General features: G+C 40.9%; 1 protein-coding gene across 1 annotated transcript; it reads right to left on the bottom strand.

Annotated features, from left to right (window-relative positions):
• Positions 1-621: 621 nt before the first annotated feature.
• LOC104296024 (myosin heavy chain, skeletal muscle, adult-like) lies at positions 622-7,044 on the bottom strand (the record flags this gene model as incomplete). The annotated part of the gene is made up of 15 exons (XM_009895846.1): positions 6,859-7,044; positions 6,629-6,772; positions 6,379-6,535; positions 4,728-4,755; positions 4,518-4,629; positions 4,332-4,424; positions 4,106-4,169; positions 3,915-4,013; positions 3,705-3,808; positions 3,484-3,622; positions 2,692-2,810; positions 2,425-2,574; positions 1,451-1,621; positions 840-1,149; positions 622-689 (listed from the first exon to the last, which is right to left on the bottom strand). Coding segments are annotated over exons 1-15 (1,944 nt in total), but the record flags the coding sequence as incomplete, so codon positions are not given.
• Between the last annotated feature and the right edge of the window lie 13,109 nt (positions 7,045-20,153).

The following is a 20,153-nucleotide window of genomic DNA, read 5'->3' as shown; positions in this document are numbered from 1 at the left end:
TTGTTTAAATTCTCCTGTGAGATTACAAAATAAAGTTTAGATCAATACATGAAAGATCCACATCCCTGCAGCTGCATGTATTTCCTCCATTAAAAGGAGATAACAGTTTGTCAGATTTAAACTAGATTGCATCATTTCCATAGTAATGTACAAAAGCTTATTTCTTATTACTGCTCCATTACTCATGAATTCTGCATAGTAGCAGTATTGAAAATATTCAGAAGTACAAAAGCTATCAGTCAAATGTTATAGACTGTGCAATAGCTCAAAGAAATTGACTTATTTCAATGTCATATTCAGCTTAAAAAATCGAGGTGGACAAAAGATCTGAATGATCTCATTTGAAAGATTTTTCATTTCATATATTAATATATATTCATATATTTCATATATGAATATATATTCATATATTTCATTTCATATATTAATGAGAAAATATATTTCCATGTTGAAAAAGAGAAGAAACTAGTTCACCATTTACATGGAAATAAAATTTACTTATAATACAGAATCTTCTTCATATTCTTGTTGTAAGACTTCAAGAATTAAAACGTCATTTTTAACATTTTAAATTCCCTTTCATGAGGTAAAAAGTGACAAATTGAGGAAATGCATATGTACCCGAAAAAGAGCTGAGACAGTCTGGAAAGAAGAACCCTTCTTCTTGCCACCCTTTTTGCCGCCACTGTCTGTAAAGTAAAGAAGGAGAAAACAATATTAAAATAAAGATGCTAAACTTCAAACTATGGAACGGAAACATATTTTTAAACATAGGTTTTCCTCTTTGATTTCCTGTCAACATTTTCCCACATTGAAGACAGAATTTTCCTAGAGCTGACCTGCATCTGCTCCACCATAGTTGGCAAAGAGTAAGGCCAGTGTCTTCACGGATGATTTCTGGTACAACCCAATGACAGTTTCATTCAGGGGGTCCTTGTTCTTCTCCAGCCAGCCAGTGATGTTGTAGTCCACCGTGCCAGCATAGTGCACCAGGGAGAAGTGGGCCTCAACCTTGCCTTTGGCAGGCTTGGGCTTCTGGAAGTTGCTGGACTTGCCCAGATGCTGGTCATAGAGCTTGTTCTTGAAAGAGGTGTCAGTTGCCTTGGGGAACATGCACTCCTCTTCCAGGATGGAGAAGATGCCCATGGGCTGGAAGACATTACAACAGACAAGAGAAAGAAACAGATACTTTGGTTGGAAAGAAGCTAGTCTTAGGACAGAAAACTGTGAAAAAAAATAGAAGATGAGGTTGTTGATGTTCATCTTTTTTCAGCCTTTCATCTTTACTTCTGAAACTACCTTTAACCATTGCTGTAACATTAGAAATTACAGAAATATAGAGCACGTTAATAACTGAAATTTATCATTTTAATTGGCATAAACAAATTATTTATGTATCACTGAATAATGAGAGAATTCCAACATTAGTGCACCTGAAGAGGAAGGATACCTTCTCAATGAGCTCAATGCAGGCAGCCAGGTCCATCCCAAAGTCAATGAATGTCCATTCAATGCCTTCCTTCTTGTACTCCTCCTGCTCCAGCACGAACATGTGGTGGTTGAAGAACTGTTGCAGTTTCTCATTGGTGAAGTTGATGCAGAGCTGCTCAAAGCTGTTGAACTGCCCAAAGCAAGGAGAGGTGCACAAGTTCTCAAGGTGTGCCCAACAGCACAGCGTTTTGCTAGCATTCTCCTAGTGCTGTTGGAAGTTCCCCAGCTGAAACACCACTCCTAACCATGCTGTAGCAGTGTGTGCTTCCTTACCAGGACTTCCAGTGTAAAAATTACTGTCCTCAAAGGGTTTTATTATTGTTATTATTTTCATTGATTTTGAAATCAAGCTAAAAATAACATTTCTTTTTTACTGTGCTACTCAAAAGCAAATCCTTCAGTAACCTTAGCTGCAGCATAGTGTTGGTGTCTCAGCTCTTTGACTTCGCAGAGGGTGGACGCCTCCTCAGTGTCGCACTCAGAAATTTCTCTGCACTCAGATCAGCAGTCCGGGGGTTTCTCTGCTCTGACACAGAACTCCTAGCATCATCACTGCATTCACATGCTGTGACATTTTGGTAGCTCTACCCTTTCCTTGGCTCTTCCAAGAGCATCCACACATTTGGCCCATATCTGTGTAAGCCTTAGTCCTAGAGCTGTCTCTTTGCAAAGCCTGGGAGCTTTCAAGCTCAAGCGCCTCTGGGACCATTTGTCAGAAAGCAGAGCTTTCTTCTACCTGTTGACAATGGTAGAATCCAGGTGTTTGTTAGTAAAGACATTTGAGGCTGTGACAGAGAGGAGGGAGGGTTTTCTAGAGAACTGCAGATGAGGAGGATAAACTTCTGAATCTTCTTAAAAAGAAGTGTGTCTTTGGGTCCACATAACCCATCCCTGGCCCTCCCCTGACTATGGTACCCAATCCTTGTTCCTTACATCAAAGATCTCAAAGCCAGCAATGTCCAGGACACCAATGAAGTACTGTCTGGGTTGCTTGGTATCCAGCTGTTGGTTGATGCGAACAACCATCCACAGGAACATCTTCTCATAGACAGCCTTTGCCAGAGCACCAACGGCATTGTTCACCTAAAGCAAAGAGGAAATTCACAAAAGTTCCTGCACAGAGAAATTTTATGGAATTTTGGCTGTCTTAAGAGAAATTCTGAGGTATAACCATGTATTCCTAGTAACCAATTATTTTACCTGCTCCACAGTTTGACCTTTGGTCACATATTCATTCCCAACCTTGACTCGGGGATAACACAGGGCTTTGAGCAATTCAGCTGAGTTCAGGCCCATCAGGTAGGCAGCCTTGTCAGCAACTGAAAATCAAGAGAGACAAAGAAAAAAAATATCATTAGACCAGGGATAGAAATTGATCAATGGATGGTGTCTCAGAAATGACACCCATGTTCAAAATGCTTGACTGCAAATCTTTTATTCTAGCATCACAGCAACACATTGAATAGAGAAAAGCTGTGAAAGTCAATATTGATATTTTTTTTGAAAGTAGTTATCAGTAAAAAAACTTTCCTTGAACATTTTAACTGAATTTATGAACTGAAAAAATGCTTTCAATAACTTTCACTTTGAAAATACATGAAGATTACAACTTGGCATCTTAGAGAGTATCTAAGAAAGCTCTTATATTTAAATAGGCCACAGTCTGCACTGACAATAGGAGAATTATGTACATGCCCCAGCTGAGTTTAGAGCCTGTCTTTGAAACTAGGGAAGGTGTCTCTTCAAAAAGAGCTTATCAAAACCCTCTGTGTGCTAAATGGAAAAATGTATTTAACTAGCCCATCAAAAGGTAACTGAAGGTGCATCATTCATTAAGATACGTCAGGGATCAGAGAATCAGGTTCATAGCTTCATGGACAGTAAAAGAAACATTATGTAGTTTTCACTGGATTAAGCTATAGCTTTGTTCCTGTCTAAAAAACGTATCTTCCAAAAACTTATTTCTTTATTTAAAGGTCAGTTGCTAAGGACCTTCTGTGCCATCTGGCTCTGCCTGCTCCTCTCGTTGCTTCTGCTTGAACTTCAGGTTCCCGTAGTGCATGACAGCCCCGGTCAGCTTGTAGATGGCGGTCTTTTCATCAGCAGTGAAGCCCAGGATGTCAATGGCGCTCTGCAGACGAAACAATGATGTAAATATATTGCCCAACAACCTTAAACAATCTCATTGAAAAAATTTTCTCTATAGTACTTACATCTGTAGCCATGAGCTCCTCCTGGTCATCAATGCTGGGAACAGTGACCTCACCTTGACTCACAAAGTGGAAATCATAAGGATTGGTGGTAATGAGGAGCATGTCTGAAAGCAGGAAGAGACAAGGCACAGGCTTAGTTTTGCCATCCAGGTAACAGAGGGAACTGTTGCTCATCTATCATCCTCAAAAAGACATAATGATCTTTCCTACCAATTAACTCTGGCTTCTTGTTGGAGGTGACCTGATAAAATATGTGGTAGCTTCTTTCTGCCTTGAGCTGGAAAGTGACTCTGGACTTCTCCAGCAGATCTGTCATGGAAGGTAGAAAGAGGTAGTCACAGGGACGTACATGGAGGGGGGAATTTGGGAAGGAGTGGAAAAAGGCCTGGATAGTCTCTTACAAGTTTCAATGTCAGCAGAAGCCAGTTTGCCTGTGGCCCCAAAGTGGATTCTGATGAATTTGCCCTGTTAAGGAGAAGAAGCAGCATTTCAGCCTGGATGGGTTCTTTTGGCATCTCCTTTATGTGGAATACTGCTGGGGCATCATTTATCTTGTAAAGAGAGGGAGATATTAGCCCATCGCTACTGCTATAATGAGGTGGGATTTTGTCCAAAGCAACAACTTACAAAGCGTGAGGAGTTGTCGTTCCTCACGGTCTTGGCGTTTCCAAAGGCCTCCAGCAGTGGGTTGGCGCTGATGATTTGATCCTCAAGCGTTCCCTGCAGGATGATAATTATTGCTGGTTACCCTTTCCAAAAATCACGTGAGGAACAGAGGAAAGCCTTGATTCAAGCCAGCATCTGTTAATTTACCTGCATTTTGCCAGGTTGGTCTTCCTTCTTCTTCTCCCCGCTCGCTGCAATTGTTGCAAAGTACTGGATGACACGCTTTGTGTTCACAGTCTTCCCTGCACCAGATTCTCCGCTGTCAAGCCAAAGAGAGAAGCAGAGAGCGTGTGGTCAGGCAGGAGGTCCCCTGGCATTGGGCAGCCCTGCGGGGACCCGAGCAGGGGGTGTACATACGTGATCAGGATTGACTGGTTCTCGCGATCTGTGAAAAGACAGGAAGAGCTTTCTCAGTGCTTCTTAATTACAGATAAATCAAAATCTATGAGACAAACTACCTGTGAACTGAAGCTTCATTAAGAGTGCAGGAACACCAGATAGCCAATTCCCAATTAAAATGCCCTGGTAATGTAACACTTAATCCCTTTCAGGATTTTTTTAACTTCCCCCAATAATAAATGAAGCATTATTTGGTTATGGTTGTAAGATAAAATATACTAGCTTCTTTTTAAGGTAATAATCTTTAAGTCCAGCTCAATATTTCTGTATATAAGAAAGAACCAAACCCAATTATTATTATTTCGTAATGTCATTATGAACAAAGTGACTAAAATATGTAAAATAAAGTGAAATGACACTTTCTGGGTGCTCAAGAGCCTTATGAGATCAGACCATAGGCCTTCCTGAATTCAAGGATATTTATAGCCAGGCATGGAATAATTGTACGTAATGGTTTGTGGAGGCTCTGCTTGAATTAATCTCCTTACTTTAGTCATTGAAATAGATCTTTAGGACATGTCATTTTCTTTTATAAGGAATATCCAGGACTTAAGTATGTTGCATTTCTAATTCTCTTTGCTTTTTTAAAATGTTTCAACTTATAGTTGTTTTGATGCTTCCTAGCTGTTCAAACATTTTGCAGAAGGAAAGAATGAATTCTGATTCGACTTTCTATACAACCCTTGATTTCTATATAACTCTTGATTTCATAAAGTTCTGTCATATATCCCCTCAGTTTTCTCTTCTCCATCGTCAAAGTGTCCTTACCTAGCTATTCATACTGGATTTCTTTCATGCCTACGAGTAATGTTTTGTCCCTCAGTGAATTTCTCCAGGTCCGCTATCTCCTTTTTTTTAATGTGAGAAAACTAGAACTGACTGCATTATTCAGGATGTCAATGTTCCAATTTTTAACGGAATATGATAGCATGGAACTATTGCTCTTTTTGCTCTTTTAGTTCTCTTTTTTTTTTTTTCCAAGTAATTCCTAAAGGTCTTTTTTTTTGCTTCTGCTCTAATGAGCACTGAACCAAAATTTCTGTAGCATTGTTTCACTGTCAGTCTGAGATCTTATTCTTGAGAGTTAAGAGCCATTTTGTAGCTAACCCTTCTGCCAGTCTTCCCTTTTCCATTTTATCTCCTGCCTTTTAAGCTCTGTCTCTCTGTCTCAGCTGACAATCCTTTATCATTTGGGGTTCTAGGGAAGTAAAAAAGCTCTGATAGTGCATTTGGAACTTCATCTGGATTTGGGATTTCAATTTGTAGGGATTCTTTCTTACTTTCTGATGGTGATATTATGTTAGGAATGTTTGGTTCCATGCTTTTTGTTAAGATAGAGCACCAACACATCTGCAGCATTGCTAATTCTGCTTTCCATCAGACTTTTACTCCGCAATTACAAAATCTAATTTCTAGACTTCCCTCTACAACATTCCCGGTGTGCTTTCCGTGCTATTTATCTTATTTAAAGATGGGAATTCTAGTTCCTCAGCTGACATATATGATGTAAACATGACTCCATAAGTTCAAAGATTATCTGCAGAGAAAAGGAAGATTTTTCCTGAAGTGCACAATACAATATCATTTGAAGCGATATGAAGCAACTCACCATTTAACATGAACTGATAGGCATTGTCAGAGATGGAGAAGATGTGTGGAGGGGCCTCCTGGCGCTTCTTGCCTCGGTAGGCCAACACCACCTCCGGGTTGTACACCGGCAGCCACTTGTAGGGGTTGACAGTGACGCAGAAGAGACCTGAGTAGGTCTGCGAGGAAGAGAGACACCACGTTGGCTTCCACTTAGCCTGGCAGAGCAGGTCCTCCTCACTACCCAAAGGAAGACTGCTGCTGGTACTTACGTAGATCATCCAGGCTGCATAACGCTCTTTGAGGTTGTACAGCACAGCGGGTTCGTGGAGGTGGGTCATCATGGCCATGTCCTCGATTTTATCATATTTGGGAGGGTTCATGGAGAAGATTTGATCTTCCTTCACAGTCAGGGTCTGCCAAGGAAGAGAGACCAATATATGTCAGCTAAGACCCCAGAGTAGGAATTAAATTATGTTCTCAAGCCTTGCATTTTCCTCACCTCTCCACCTTCAGTCTGGACAGTGACCTTCCCTGATTCCCTGCTCTGGATTGTCCCTTTCACAAAGGATTCCTTAGGATGCACCACAAAGACGGATGACTTTGCATCGAACGGCTTGTTCTGGGCCTCAATTCTCTCCTTTTCTGACTTTCGGAGGTAAGGAGCCGCCTCCCCGAAGACAGCCATCTCAGCATCCGGAGACGTCATGTCTGCACTGAAGACACGTCAGCAGAAGACTGAGGGGGAAAGAAGACACTTCCCATCAGTTAGACAATAGTTTTCTGTGCTGATGATGAAATCTTCTATAGTTTCTATCTTTTCAGTATTTAAACTAGTATGTAATTTTCAATAACATTTTTTGAAAGTTAGTTTTGATTTGAACACCTAAGTACTTACATCCCACTTGAGAATGAGACAGCATTCTCAATAATTTTAGTCTTCTAATTATGAACAGAATCTTTAATGTTGATTATAATTTTGCAGTATTATCATACTGGTGCGTCTTTTGCCATTTTACTATTGATATCCTGAAGAACTAAACCTAAAGCAAAAATGTCTCTTCTGTTGCCCTTGTCAGCAATGAGTCTCCAAGACGTCCTTACATTGGCCATGATCTGTGGAAAGTTAATTTACTTACTTTCACACTGTATACATCATACCAGGCTCAGTCCAATCTTTTCTGCAAGGTAATTTGGCTAACAGTCAGTAACTTAGGGTGCTCCCTCTTATGACATCAGAGGCTCTAAGTCAGTCACTAGTATATTGACAAGCTGGTAACTTTCTTCTTTTTGTTCCTTAGTATTCCAGAGGTAAATGTTAAGTTGGAAATAAAAAGATGCCATGGAAGCAGATAGAAAATTTTAGCTATTAGAAGCCCTCCTTTCTGGTTATCAGAAGCAACCAGAATGCAGTGAGACATGCGATATAAAGACATGCTCAGTCTCTGCAATCCTACAGAACCCATACACTTACCTTGAAACTTTCAGTGAGAGCAGGGCAAAATAGTCCCAAGGAGATTTTATAGAGTCTGGTATGCAGATGCTCTGGATTCTTCCTCTTTCTTCGGTCAAAGCATTTTTGGCCAACCTTCTTTGGCAAAGCATTGTTTGGCAGACTTATCTAAAGACATAATTGTCATTTGATTTGACTAGATATAATTAGAAAATTTTTATATCTTACCAACTATGTGGCTATATCTACTATAAATAATTTGACAAGAGAATTAAGGAGGGAATCTCGATCAGTTAAGGCACTTAGAGAACTTGGATGCAGGACAGTGAGTTGAGGGGTCTCCAGGTGTTGACAGTCACTCAGCAGTCCTCTTTGGATGGAGGGCTTGGGTGTAACATCTGCTCTGTCTACACACAAGCCAGTGTTAGAAACTGAAACATTTTTTGAAATTCCTCTTAGACTCAGACAATGGTAACAATTCCTATGTGAGACAGCCCATAAAATGGAGAAGAGGAATTGTTCTGCACTTGCCCGTCTCCATAACTCCTCCCCACTGCCTGAACAATACAGTACATCAGCAAACAGATTTTTTAGATCAGCTCATCAACAGGGCTATGAAGTAACAAAGACAGTAAAAGATAACCAGAACTAAGATCTCCACAGGACTAGAAGGAAGGACCATGCAAGTAATGTGGTATACTTGCTTAACAGAGTAGCCCACAGAGAATGAACAGACATGTTCATCTTAAAATCCAGGCTGTCAGATAAGGAGTGCTGAGAATGTGTGGTTCACTGTCCGGAAACTGTGCATAAGTAGATCCAAACCTTTCAGTAGCCTCTTGCAGGTATCAACTGTGTTACTGACAGTACTACAAGATGGACCAATTAATGTTGTTACTTTCACATCCTGCCTTAGCTTGGAGAAGACTTTCAGAAAGGCTAGTCTGAAAATAAAGTAACATATTAGAGTTCCCAAATAGCCAATGAGGAATTTGCAGGCATACAGCTTGGTTCCTAATTTTCTGAAAAGTAGTAGTGTTTCTTCATGAGCGAGCTTAATCTTGTTTTCTATGAAGTATGGCTATGAGGACTTCACTATGCATTTTTCATTTAAATAAAATGAAAGGATCGATACTGTCCATGTTTTGACTAGATAGGAGATAATCAGCAAATGAAGTATACTTGAAAATGGATACATGTGTGCCAGAGGAGGAAAACTCAATTGAAATTAGTTTGGGTTTTTTTAATACATGATTTGTTGCTCTAAAAATATCTAAGAAATATTACTGGGGAAGAAAGGAGGGATGTAGAAAGATCCTTCTCAGTCCTTTACAAGCAAGGAAGGTGTTTCTTGTCTCTTGCTGGAAGGATCTGAGCAGCGTTGAAGCAATGACGCGTACGTGAGGGCATATTTCCAGGGACTGTAGTTGGTTGTGAGCAGAAGACTCGTGGATCACAGTTGCTATTTTGCATTGTCTAGGAACTTCACATTGTGTGCATCTAAACTATCTGGCAACTAGGCGCTGCAAAAAAAATGAATCCATTTGATTTGTGGTCTAAACTTATGAGCACTAGCAGTTGACGTGCATTGAGTGAGATGGCTGTAACTTCAGCATAAGGCAAAGGAACTAACCAGGCACAGAGTAGTTTAAGGGCATCTGGTATCTGCTTGAATGATTCAATATAAACACATACCAGCAAATTCTTCAGACCTTTCCTCTGTATCTCGACAGAAATGTTTAGGAATTCACTGAGATGCTGTGTTCCTGACACACACTCCAAAAAGTAGATATTTCCTGTCTGTTCTCCTTGCTCTGGGATTACAGATTGTGAACTCCACCCTCACAGGCAAACAAGGCCTGTAATCATCTGATGAGGAGGCAAGGAAACTTGCTTACATGGGAGGACTGGGAGATTTCCACAAGAATTGGTCTGGCTTAGATGTATCCATCCAGTAAATGAACTACTCTCGCCGGCATATCTAGAAAGCTATTAAAATGAACCTATTAAAAGGCTATTAAAAGGACCTTTCATATTTCCTGCATAGGCAGAAGTCTCTGGAACCAATTGCTAGTAGCGTGCAGTGCGAATATAGGTGCAGATTACTGCTCAGAAAGGAACAAGCTGTTGTTAAATGGGAATTCAACTGTCAACTGAGCTCTTTTTACTGTTTGTTTTCTCAAGCTTTGTCATATAACTGAGAGTTAAAAATATCATGGCAAGAAATTGGTATTAAATTATATTTAGAGAGATACCTAAAATTTAGCAAAATTCATCATATGGTTGCAGACTTAGGGGTTTGTCTTTTTCTTTAAAATTCTATTTACAAAGGTTCTTCAAAAGTGTACCCACCTGTGAGCTGTCCTTACAGACTACACCTAGTGCACTTGTCTATTTTTCTTTTAGTTGGGTTGTACAATTAAGGTGATTGCTAATTTATCAGGCCCATCACGAATATAGGTGTTCAACAGGGTTGAAGAGCAAACTGCTCAGTGCTTGGCATTAAACAATTCAGTGCCAATAAAATGAATGACAGTGTAAATTTGGCAAGTCCTGCTGGAGTGAACAGTAATTAAAACCTTTTGGTAAATGTGAAGAAAAATAAGACATATTTAACATTTAACATTTCATTTGAAAACTGTAAGTTTTCTTTTTCCAGTTCTCATGAACCAAAAATTCCCTGCTTTTCCACAGATGCTATTAAAATGCATATATTTTAAGCAAGAAAAAATGATTGATAGCAATGGCAGCTATGACAGAACGTGTGATGTTGATCACAACGAATTTCCCATACAGGTTTAGAAAGGAAAGACCTTGGCCACTTGGATTAGATTTGAATATGTTGCAAAAGGAAAAGAGATCAGAAGACAATACATGTGAAAGAGACTAAGAGGGGAAAAGTTCATTCCTTCTTTGCCAGTGAGAGTGGCTGTGTATGATTATCATTTGTAACCATATCCTCTAATGGTTCTTTCTAGAGACCAATAATGATGTTAATTAAAGCTTGCAGGTAGTCTGTCCTTGAAAGCCATAGGACAGGAAAATCCTGCAAAGTGTTTAATCATCTAGCCACTCATATAAGTGTTTATGAAAAGCTTCTGGGCTACACAGTATTTCCTTTGCTGTCTTTCTGAAATACTTAAGGTATATCATGAAAAGCAGTTATTTGAATGCTAGCTCTTGGTAAAGGATCTGCTGAAAGAAGCAACAATGCTTTAATGCAAAAAGAAAAATTACATAGATCCTGCCCAGTACTAACTTTCTCCCAGTGCTCCTAATGCTCAGCGCTGCAGAAAAGCACTGCAGCTGAAAGCAAAGCACAGCACAATCAAAAACAGAAGAGGCAGAGTGAAAGCAGTCACTGGATACAGAATGTCCTGCTCAGCAATGCAGCGTGGTCAAGGTGCTGCACTGCTGACATTTCCCAAGGAGAAGAGGAGATTCTGGCATGCTGAAAATAGAATAATCTTGAGAAAGAGATCAGGCAGGTGCCTCACTCTCTGCCAGCCCTTAAGAGATGACTTCTCCTCCATCAGGCTTTGTGTTAGCAGACAGAGAAAAAGAGAATACCAGTATCTCACAACAATTTTTACTTTCAAAGCTGCATTGTGAGTTGGAGACTCAAATTTCTAACATTCTAGTGCAGAAGGAAATTTGACAGCCTAAAAGTGTGATACCTTCTTCGTTATTTTTATCCATGAGTTTCAATGTGATCAATTAGTGGAAGAAACCTCATGGCCCTTGTTCAGGTGTCAGAACCTCCTGCCAAAAATAAATCTAGGAAAAGAGTGATCACAGGCCGCAGATCTTTATGTAGCACTCATCCGTTTTGTTTTACAACTTAAAATAAGTCATTGAAGAGGAACACTGCTGATTTCTTACATTCAGTTAGGAATGTCTTTGCATCTTCTCTAGGTTCAATCTTACTGTAAACAGGTTGTCCTGTGGTAGCCAGTGAATTCCAGTACAGTAGAGTATAAATTGTTAGGTCTCATTTCTTCTTTCATTATGGTGCAGCAGTGAAACTGTGCAATTTGTAATTTTCATATGCTCATCAAATAGCTTTGGCAGTCTCTTTAGCTTCCACTTTTTCACTAGGTTTCCCAGTACATTCCCAACAATTTAAGACATGTCTTGGGGAGATTTATTTATCCACTAGGGCATCTGCTCAGTGGGCAGTAGTTTAGGAAGTCCTAATTTATAGATTCATTCCAGTCATAAAGGAACCTCCAAAAGTTAGGTAGCATTGTGCCTTGTGCTGAGAAATGTGACTCTTGAGTTCTGTCATGCAACTTTTCCTGAAGATTGGGTGCTATGGCATTCATTTCTTACTGACTGTTTCTTTGGAGAGATTTCATTCAAGTCAATAAGTATTAGTAGATTCCAACATAACACTGATTGTTCTAATATGATGAGCATATCCTCTGATCTGTGCCTTGCAAAATTTTACTGCTTACACAGTGGTATGGGATGGGAAAGATGCAGGTAGAAAGAGATTCAGAGGCACAGCAAGATGCATTGCAGCGTGAAATTGGGTATAGATAAGTATTGCCAGTAGATGAAGATTAAAAGCATGACTCTAAGTGACCTACTCATCTGCCTCTCAGCATGAAACTCACAGGATAAAGCAAAGAACCCCTACTAGAGAGCCCTGGGAGGCTGGAGAGAGCTCAGAGCTGCTGAGCTTCTCCTCCTGTGGGTTGATGGCCTAGGGAGCAGGCTCAGGTGCCTACTCAGATAGCAGTGTCCCCTGTACCTGGGACATGTCACTTCAGCTGCTCCTCCTCAGGTGATCGATGTCCCTGATGCCCCGACCAGGAACTAGGAGGTGCTCAGGGCCCAGGAGGGACTGGGAATGTCTGTATGGATGCACTGCTCTCTGACAGATCATGGGCCTGCATGAACTAGGCACAGGTGCAGCTGGGAGAGCAGAGGTGCAGTGCATGTGTACCTGTACCACCTTCTCCATGGACAGGGAAAGGGCAGGCATGCAGTGGGCAGACATCCCTCCAAAGACGGGTTGTGGTCGGGTGAGTGAGGGCAAAAAGAATGAGAGACATTGATCAGTGGGGAAACTGAGATGGAGTAATGCAAGACAAGCAATGTAAAGAGAGGAAGAAGAAATGAGTGAGGAGCCGCTATGGGGGGACAGGTGGTGGAGAGAGATGTAGTAATGTGGGTGCATTGTGTATGAGAAGGTGATGCAGCGAAAGTTTTGCTGGAATGGAAAGGGCTTGGGCTAATCTCAGCTGTCGCACCTGTAGGAATCCAAGAGGCAAACTCATTACAGCATCATTCATTTCAGAGTGGAGTGGGATGTTCTTTAATTGCTGACTAACACTATTCTCTTTAACATTTCTTTTCCAGTCTCAAAGAGCAAAAATCCCAAGAGGAGTTGTGTCCTTTAGAGATGGAAGTTGAGAATTGTGACATGTGGGAGCGCAGCGCAATCTGTGCAGTCCCACCTGGTGGGATCTTGTCTCGACACCTAACTTCACTGCAACAAAGTCAAAAAGCAGTTCAGGGAAATGAGAAATGCTTGCTGAAACTCACTCTGGCTTTCTGTGAAATGTCATTTTTCCACTGGCTTTTCCTGTACAATATTTTCTCATTTCAATATTTCTTTGTGACACCCTCACCAAGAGGCTGGACCCCAAGAGCTTTCTGCAGAGCAAATGGAGCCAACAGTGCTTTCCTACTGGACTATAACTACATTCATTGTCCTATATGTATACAAACAGAATCATATTCAGACAGTGTGTGTGGAGGGCCGTCATCGACTTTGTCAAGCACAAGGTGGTTTAGAAACATCTCATCGCACCATTTCAACAAAAGGAGCTACCACTATCAGAATGACACAACTTCCAGAAAATCTTGCTGAAGGCGCAAGTGGCTACTTTCTGCACTGGGCTACTCAGACGCAGCTCTCGGGCTCCAAGCTGGCTTCAAGTATGATGTTGTGACATATATATCAAAGAAGACTTCGCCTGCAGATGTTCATCGCAGGTGACAGCAGATGCACCCAGCTGGGTAGGAAGGCATCAGATCCATCAAGAGGAAGGAATGGAAACGCTGAGGTAGAGCGTAATGAGGGAAAAAAGGCATTTTGCCTGCCTAGCTCTTTGCTCCCGAGGAGTAACCTCCTCTCCTCCCACTCCAAACAGTTTGATTTAGGCCTGGTTCCTGCTGACACAGAACTGAAATCCTGCATCCCTTCATCTTCCCACAGTGGACTTGAATGGCAGATCTCGGGGAAGCAACGCCAGACCAGCCCTGACTTCCCAACAGCACAGGGCACCATCAATTGGCAGCTCACAATTCATTCCCTCCCCACTTCTCCTCTGGCAAGCCGTGGTAGAGAAGGAGTTGTGTCTGGACTGCCTGTGGTGTCACTGGACACCCGTATCTCGTGCTCATACTATTCACATGTGCCCATAGCAGGAAATAGCTAGGTTTCCATAGCAGAAGTACACAGTAAGTATAAGGTCTGTGTCTAATACTATTAAATTCCTTTGCTATGAGTGCTCTGAATATATTAGTGTTCTAGTATATGCTTATGGAAAACAACACTGGAAGGTTTGTCACTGAAAAATGGTAACAGCTGATCTTTACTGATGCCTTTCATCTTAGGATGTTGCTTCTTGCCACAAGTTAACTGCAGTTCTTCCCTAGACATGGCAGCGTAAATTTATGGCACTGACTTTGTATCTTGTCCCTTTTACTAAAACAGTATAATCAAATAATAACTTTAAAATTTTGCTGAGTTGTCAGAGACAACTGACAAAACCTTTGCTAACCTCAGAGAAGAAAGGACCTGGGAAGCTGGCAGAAGAATGTGGTTAGGCCAACAGTTACAGATGAGAGGCTTAGGTTTTTAATTATTAAAAAAAAAAAAAGTTAGAAAAAAGTTGCAGTAAGAAAGGATATAATAAAAAATTCTCCCTGCCCTTTGTGTCCTTCTGGAGCAGGTCCTTTTCTCCAGTATTGGTTCCAGCTGTGGAATTTTTTGTTGTCTGGATTCAGCAAGCTCTGCAAACCTTTCCAGTCTGTTGGCCATCCTGATACTTTTGAGACCTGACTGTGTGCCTGCTCCCTGCTATTCTGAGCAGTCTGCTGCAGGCCCCTGTGTTCAAATCCCTTTCCTGCACCTCTGTTCTCTTCTTCACTCTCAAAATTACCTCTTGTCTTCCCGTCCTGTTTAACTGCTATCAGGTAAGGTCCAGTCTTCCCTTCAGAAAACTTCACCTGACCCCCAGTGAAGCAGGCAGCACAAGGCTTTCCCCATCTCCTCCCCAGTCACAGCCTTTTACCAAAATACCACTCCATTGATTGCAGAATTGAAGAGAATCAATTAAAACCTATTGTTAAGCTGAGGATAGCATTACATCAGCTTTTCAATGGGCATCCCAATATTTTATCGGTTCCAAGATTCTGGCAATACGTTACAGTCACACAGAGCATGTAGCCTCCAGAAATCAAACACAAAAGTGGGCGTTACAATCAGGCTTTATAAGTAAAATCTCTCTGTGAGATCTTTCAAAGACATCTAACTGAAATATCATCTCTCGTTCTTTCTTCATCATATCCTATGATTATTTTTAGACCCCAAAGTGGCCATCCCACACTGCGGTGGTTTTGTTAGGCAGGAGCTTACCACTTGAGAAGTTATTTGATTTCCATTGAAGGAAACAAGAGGCCTGGGATTCAGCGTAAGACATTAACCACAGCAAGAATAAACAGCAAGACAAAAGCATATTGTACTGTTCAATTCTACACAGAGGGATGATCAGCTTCCGTTATGACCAGATAAATGGTCCCTGTTGCTTTACTGTGGATCACACTTCCTCTAAAGGTGGATAGCCCAGGAGTTCTCCACAGATCAACTAATGTTTCATTCTCTTCTGTGAAGTGGGTAAAACACAGGATTCAGTCACTGGCTCTTGACAAAATACTGTTCAGAAAATCAAGTGATTTCCAAGTGACGTGTGAATAGACTGAGATGAGATGTATGAGACATTTCCTTGAGAAAACCATACTTCATAGCACAAAATACCCTTACTCCAAACTTTCTATACAATTCCTTTGTGTCCCAGGCTCTTCCAGATCTAAAGCCTCTCTATGTAAGTAAAGGAAAAACTCTCAAGATTTGAACATTTTAAATCATTCTCTCCATTCTGCTTATAGAAATAGCTTAGTTTCAGTAGGTTGAACCCAGAAAAAAACCTCACTAATCCAAATGCTCCAGCTGGAACACATATACATTTTTTCTTCTTGCCAAAATAGGTTATTTAACACATGGATTTAGGAAATGGACTTAACACCCACAGGGGCACTAGAATAATTTATCCTGGGAATGAGAGTGCTAGGATATAACAAGTCTTTAGTGAAAGGAATCAAATTATCAACATGCAACAAAATAGGTTATCTCATAATGTTGAATTTCTCACTAAATGGGAAGTTAAGCACCCATTTTTCTTGTTAAAAATAAAAGAGGTTCAGTATTTTTTACTGCTTAGTGTTAGTTTTTACACTAATCTTGAAGAAAATTCCTGATGGGATTTGCAGCTTACAAATGCTGTTCTCAGCTATGCTGTTAATATTTATAAAACATGCCAAGAGGGATCTCTGTGCCTGTGGGTCCATAATGAACGGACTGATAAGGAATGTGTAGCCTCATACTGAAGATCCCTGGGTAAAATAAGACCTCTCAGGAATGCTGGCATGAGACAAGGAGAAATGCCGGAACACTAATTCTCTGGTGCAAAGCTTCTCATTCTGACACTTCTGCTACGATGTGGCTGGGCACTGGATCCTGGAGATGGTAAGGACGCTTTTTACAAAGAAAGTTCTTTTTATTCTACTTAAAGGTGAGCATTGTGTTTAATTAAATGGAATATGGTGAGTGCTTTCTCTGTTCCTGGCATGGCATATCTAGTCTGGGCAATTGTTAGTGGTTTAGCTGGGTGAGACGTGTCCTTCAGGGATTTGAGCTGTCATTCCAGATGAGCAGTGCTAAAAAGGACGGAGTAGGAAAGAAGTTGGGGATTATTTCTAGAGAAAAGCCAGTGATGAGTGTAACAAATAAAAGACCAACTAACCTAGTAATATCTAAGGTATGTTGGGCCAGTTACAGGTTTGGCTACTGCAAAGACAAAACACAAGTTTTGTGTCTGTTGCTATTCAGAACATTCTTGTATCTCAGGCTAACTATGAATGGACTCAGATGGCCTTGCTATCTTCTGATCCTGTTCCTTTGTTTGGAGACTAATTTCTGCAATGCTTGATACAGTTCTATTTGACCTCATACCAGGGAAAAAGGAAGTCACTTCTACTTGGGAAGTTTCAACAGTAGATTTTAACCTCAGGAATGTCTTTATTTTGCTCTGATGACACCTATATAGCTGCCTGTTGAGTAAAAGTAACAGTCTTGTAAAGAAAAGTTAAGAGGGTAGGCAAAATCAGCTAGAGATTAGAGACAGTTAACAGACAGCACTTTTAGATTTGAAGAAGAGCAGCTCTTGAATGTGCATGAGATTTCTATGGTTACTCAAATTCCTCCTATCTCCACAGCAAATGTCAGAGAAAGATATGTGAGCTGTAGGTCCTGGATGAGGAGGTGACATTCAGGATGCCCTTTCCATCACATGCCAAAACAGCCGAACAGCTTCAGTTACAGAACAGGTGAGTGGGGTGGACAAGCTCTGACAGCAATAGAGGGGGAAGGAAAAGGCAAAAAGAGTTGGAGAGTGGCATGAAACAAGAAGAAATGAGGACAGCATTATAAACTAAAATTACCAGACACTTGATTAATTGGCTTGTTTCTCTTTTGGTGGTACACCTGTGAGAGAAGCAGGGAAAGGCTACACTACGGAGATAGATTTATTTAGATTTTCACAAATAGCTTTTTGGTGCTATGAGTGGATGTTACAATTATATACAATTTTTTACCTGCTTTCTTCATAAAACAAGAAAGACTTTTGAACATTAAAACTATTTAAATTACACAAGGCATTCTCAACTGCAGAAAGAGTTTGCAGTATTGATACCATGTGAGATGTTTCCTATTGGTAATTCCCATATTCTTTATTTACATTGAAAAAGAGGATTCTCAAAACTTGCTTTCAGTTTGGAGAATAATAGGATAACACCTCTAATGGGAGGACAGGATATATTTGTGTTCACGCAAAATTAGCCTATTTTAATATTAGCCTGACCAGCTAATGTGCAATGACCACTTCCTTTGGTCACCTCCATGCCAGATGGCACAGATCGGTCTCTTCTGCTCCCTGACAATTGACCATATATTGGTCCAACCTCCAGTTGACCATATATTCCTGGAGGAGAGTGCACTGTAGGCTCTCAGAGCAGAGCCTTCCCGTGACCCCACACTACTGTCTGACTCATGTGTTAGCTAAGCTTGGACTTCACCTCTTTGGGCTCCCATTCCAATGTCTTCATGTGTGCTGAACCATATTTCTTCCAGCAGTACCGTACTGATGTTGGGGCTGTGCTGCTGGCACGGTGGGGCTGGGGAGGTACCTGTTCTGTGGGTGGTGTAAGACCACTGTTATGAGACCTGAGCAGCAAAGCTCAGGTGCTGGGTGATTTCTTCCTTGCCTGGGGTGTGATTGGGAAGCTCACGGTGTGAGCTGTTGAATTTTACTCTATTGACAAAGAGTATCTGACAGGAAATGTTTTGGACCATTTGTGCTGCTGTTACTGGAACACTGCTTACTCCAGAGATCCCCTGTCATCCATGTGGGACTGAAGCTTTATCTGAACCCATTAACTGCATCTATTTTAAACTTTTCTCTGAGAGGTCTTTCTTTATGGCCATTATGGACCAACTTTTTTTTCAGGACATTTGCACTAGCGCTGATCAGATGACAGACAGCTTAACTCTAAAAATAGTGCATCAGTGCAGAGCAGCCCCTGACCTCCGCACATAGCAGATAACCACAAGTCAAGAAAAACAAAATTTTACATTCTCACTGGTGTTCTACATGTTCCCTAATAATGTAATATATTTGATCATCAATAAAGCTGCACTGTAATTAAAGCACAGGACAATATGTAGGCCTAGAATAATCTACACAAAGATGCCTTTAGGAAGAGCACAACTTGACTGAGATGATAAGTTCAGACTGAAAATTACAGCAAGTTGCAAGGATCCGAAAAAAACCCTGCACAATAAAACATCCTGTAAGAGTGATGTGAGTTTAAAACCCTAAAGAATACAATAATTTTCCAGTAAGGCATATCATATGTTTAAGGTATTTTTAATTTACACTAATATTTTAATGATTTTATTTTGTTCAAAATATATTTTCTAAAGAAAAGGTACTATTTTTCTTATTCACATAATTACCAATCCAACCCATTAAAATGTGAATTATTTTCTACTACAGAAACTTTCTAGGTCTGCAACAATACTATCCAAACAGCAATACAGAAAAAAAAAAATGCCTAGAAACCTTAAAAAAATCAAAATGTCATTTTTTTTAATCAGTGTTAACTTGTGATATGTTACAATCCCCACCTCCTTCCTTTCTTAGTTCAGTGGCCATAAACCATGCATTTGTCTACCTCATTTAAGCTTCCTAAAGCACTTTGATTATCTTCATTAAATTTCCTTCTGAAAATTTGAGAGGATTTCTCTAATTTCCCAGAGCTACTTTTACTTCTGATCGCACTTTGCCCTGACAAAATTCTTGGATGCCCCTCTCCCACAAGCTGTCAGGCCCTTCACAAAGTCTGCAATGTAATACCCATACGAGGTAACCACAGCAGGTAGTCATGATAATCGCGGCGTGCTTAAAATGGCAGCTCATGTGGCAGCTACATGGTGCAGTTCCCAAGTGTGGCACTGAATACCTCTGCTTTAAAAGCAAACAGAAATTCTAGGACAGGATGCCCAGGTGCATTGTGGATTTTATCCCAGAGACTTTTGGCTCTGGAGACCCAGGTCTCTGGCAGGCTCATGCTGGAACAGCCTGTTACCATCTCAATAGCTGTATCATGAAGGAAATGTCACATTCTGGCCACAGGCTCCTCCTTGGAGAGACGATCCGCAAAACCAAGGGCATGAAGCACAGCTAGCCTAAATAAGGCAAGTATCTGTTCTTGGCCTTCCAAAGCCCTCTCCTCCTGCAGCCACGGCTAGCTCATTGCCACACACCAGGGCAGAAGTAGAGACTTCACCCCTGTCAGCAAGAGGAAGGAGAGGATTTTAGGACACTGCAGCCAGAGAGCACTTCCGTCCCTGCAGCCTCGGCTGCACAAAGACTCCCAGACTGGACCGTCCCCTTTGGGACAGGGACAGCGTCTTTGGTGGTGAGTGTCTC

This window comes from Charadrius vociferus, unplaced genomic scaffold (assembly GCF_000708025.1).
Source record: "Charadrius vociferus isolate BGI_N301 unplaced genomic scaffold, ASM70802v2 scaffold3182, whole genome shotgun sequence".
NCBI classification, from domain to species: domain Eukaryota; kingdom Metazoa; phylum Chordata; class Aves; order Charadriiformes; family Charadriidae; genus Charadrius; species Charadrius vociferus.
Note: the sequence above shows the minus strand (reverse complement) of the source record. Positions and strands in the feature narration are given on the sequence as shown.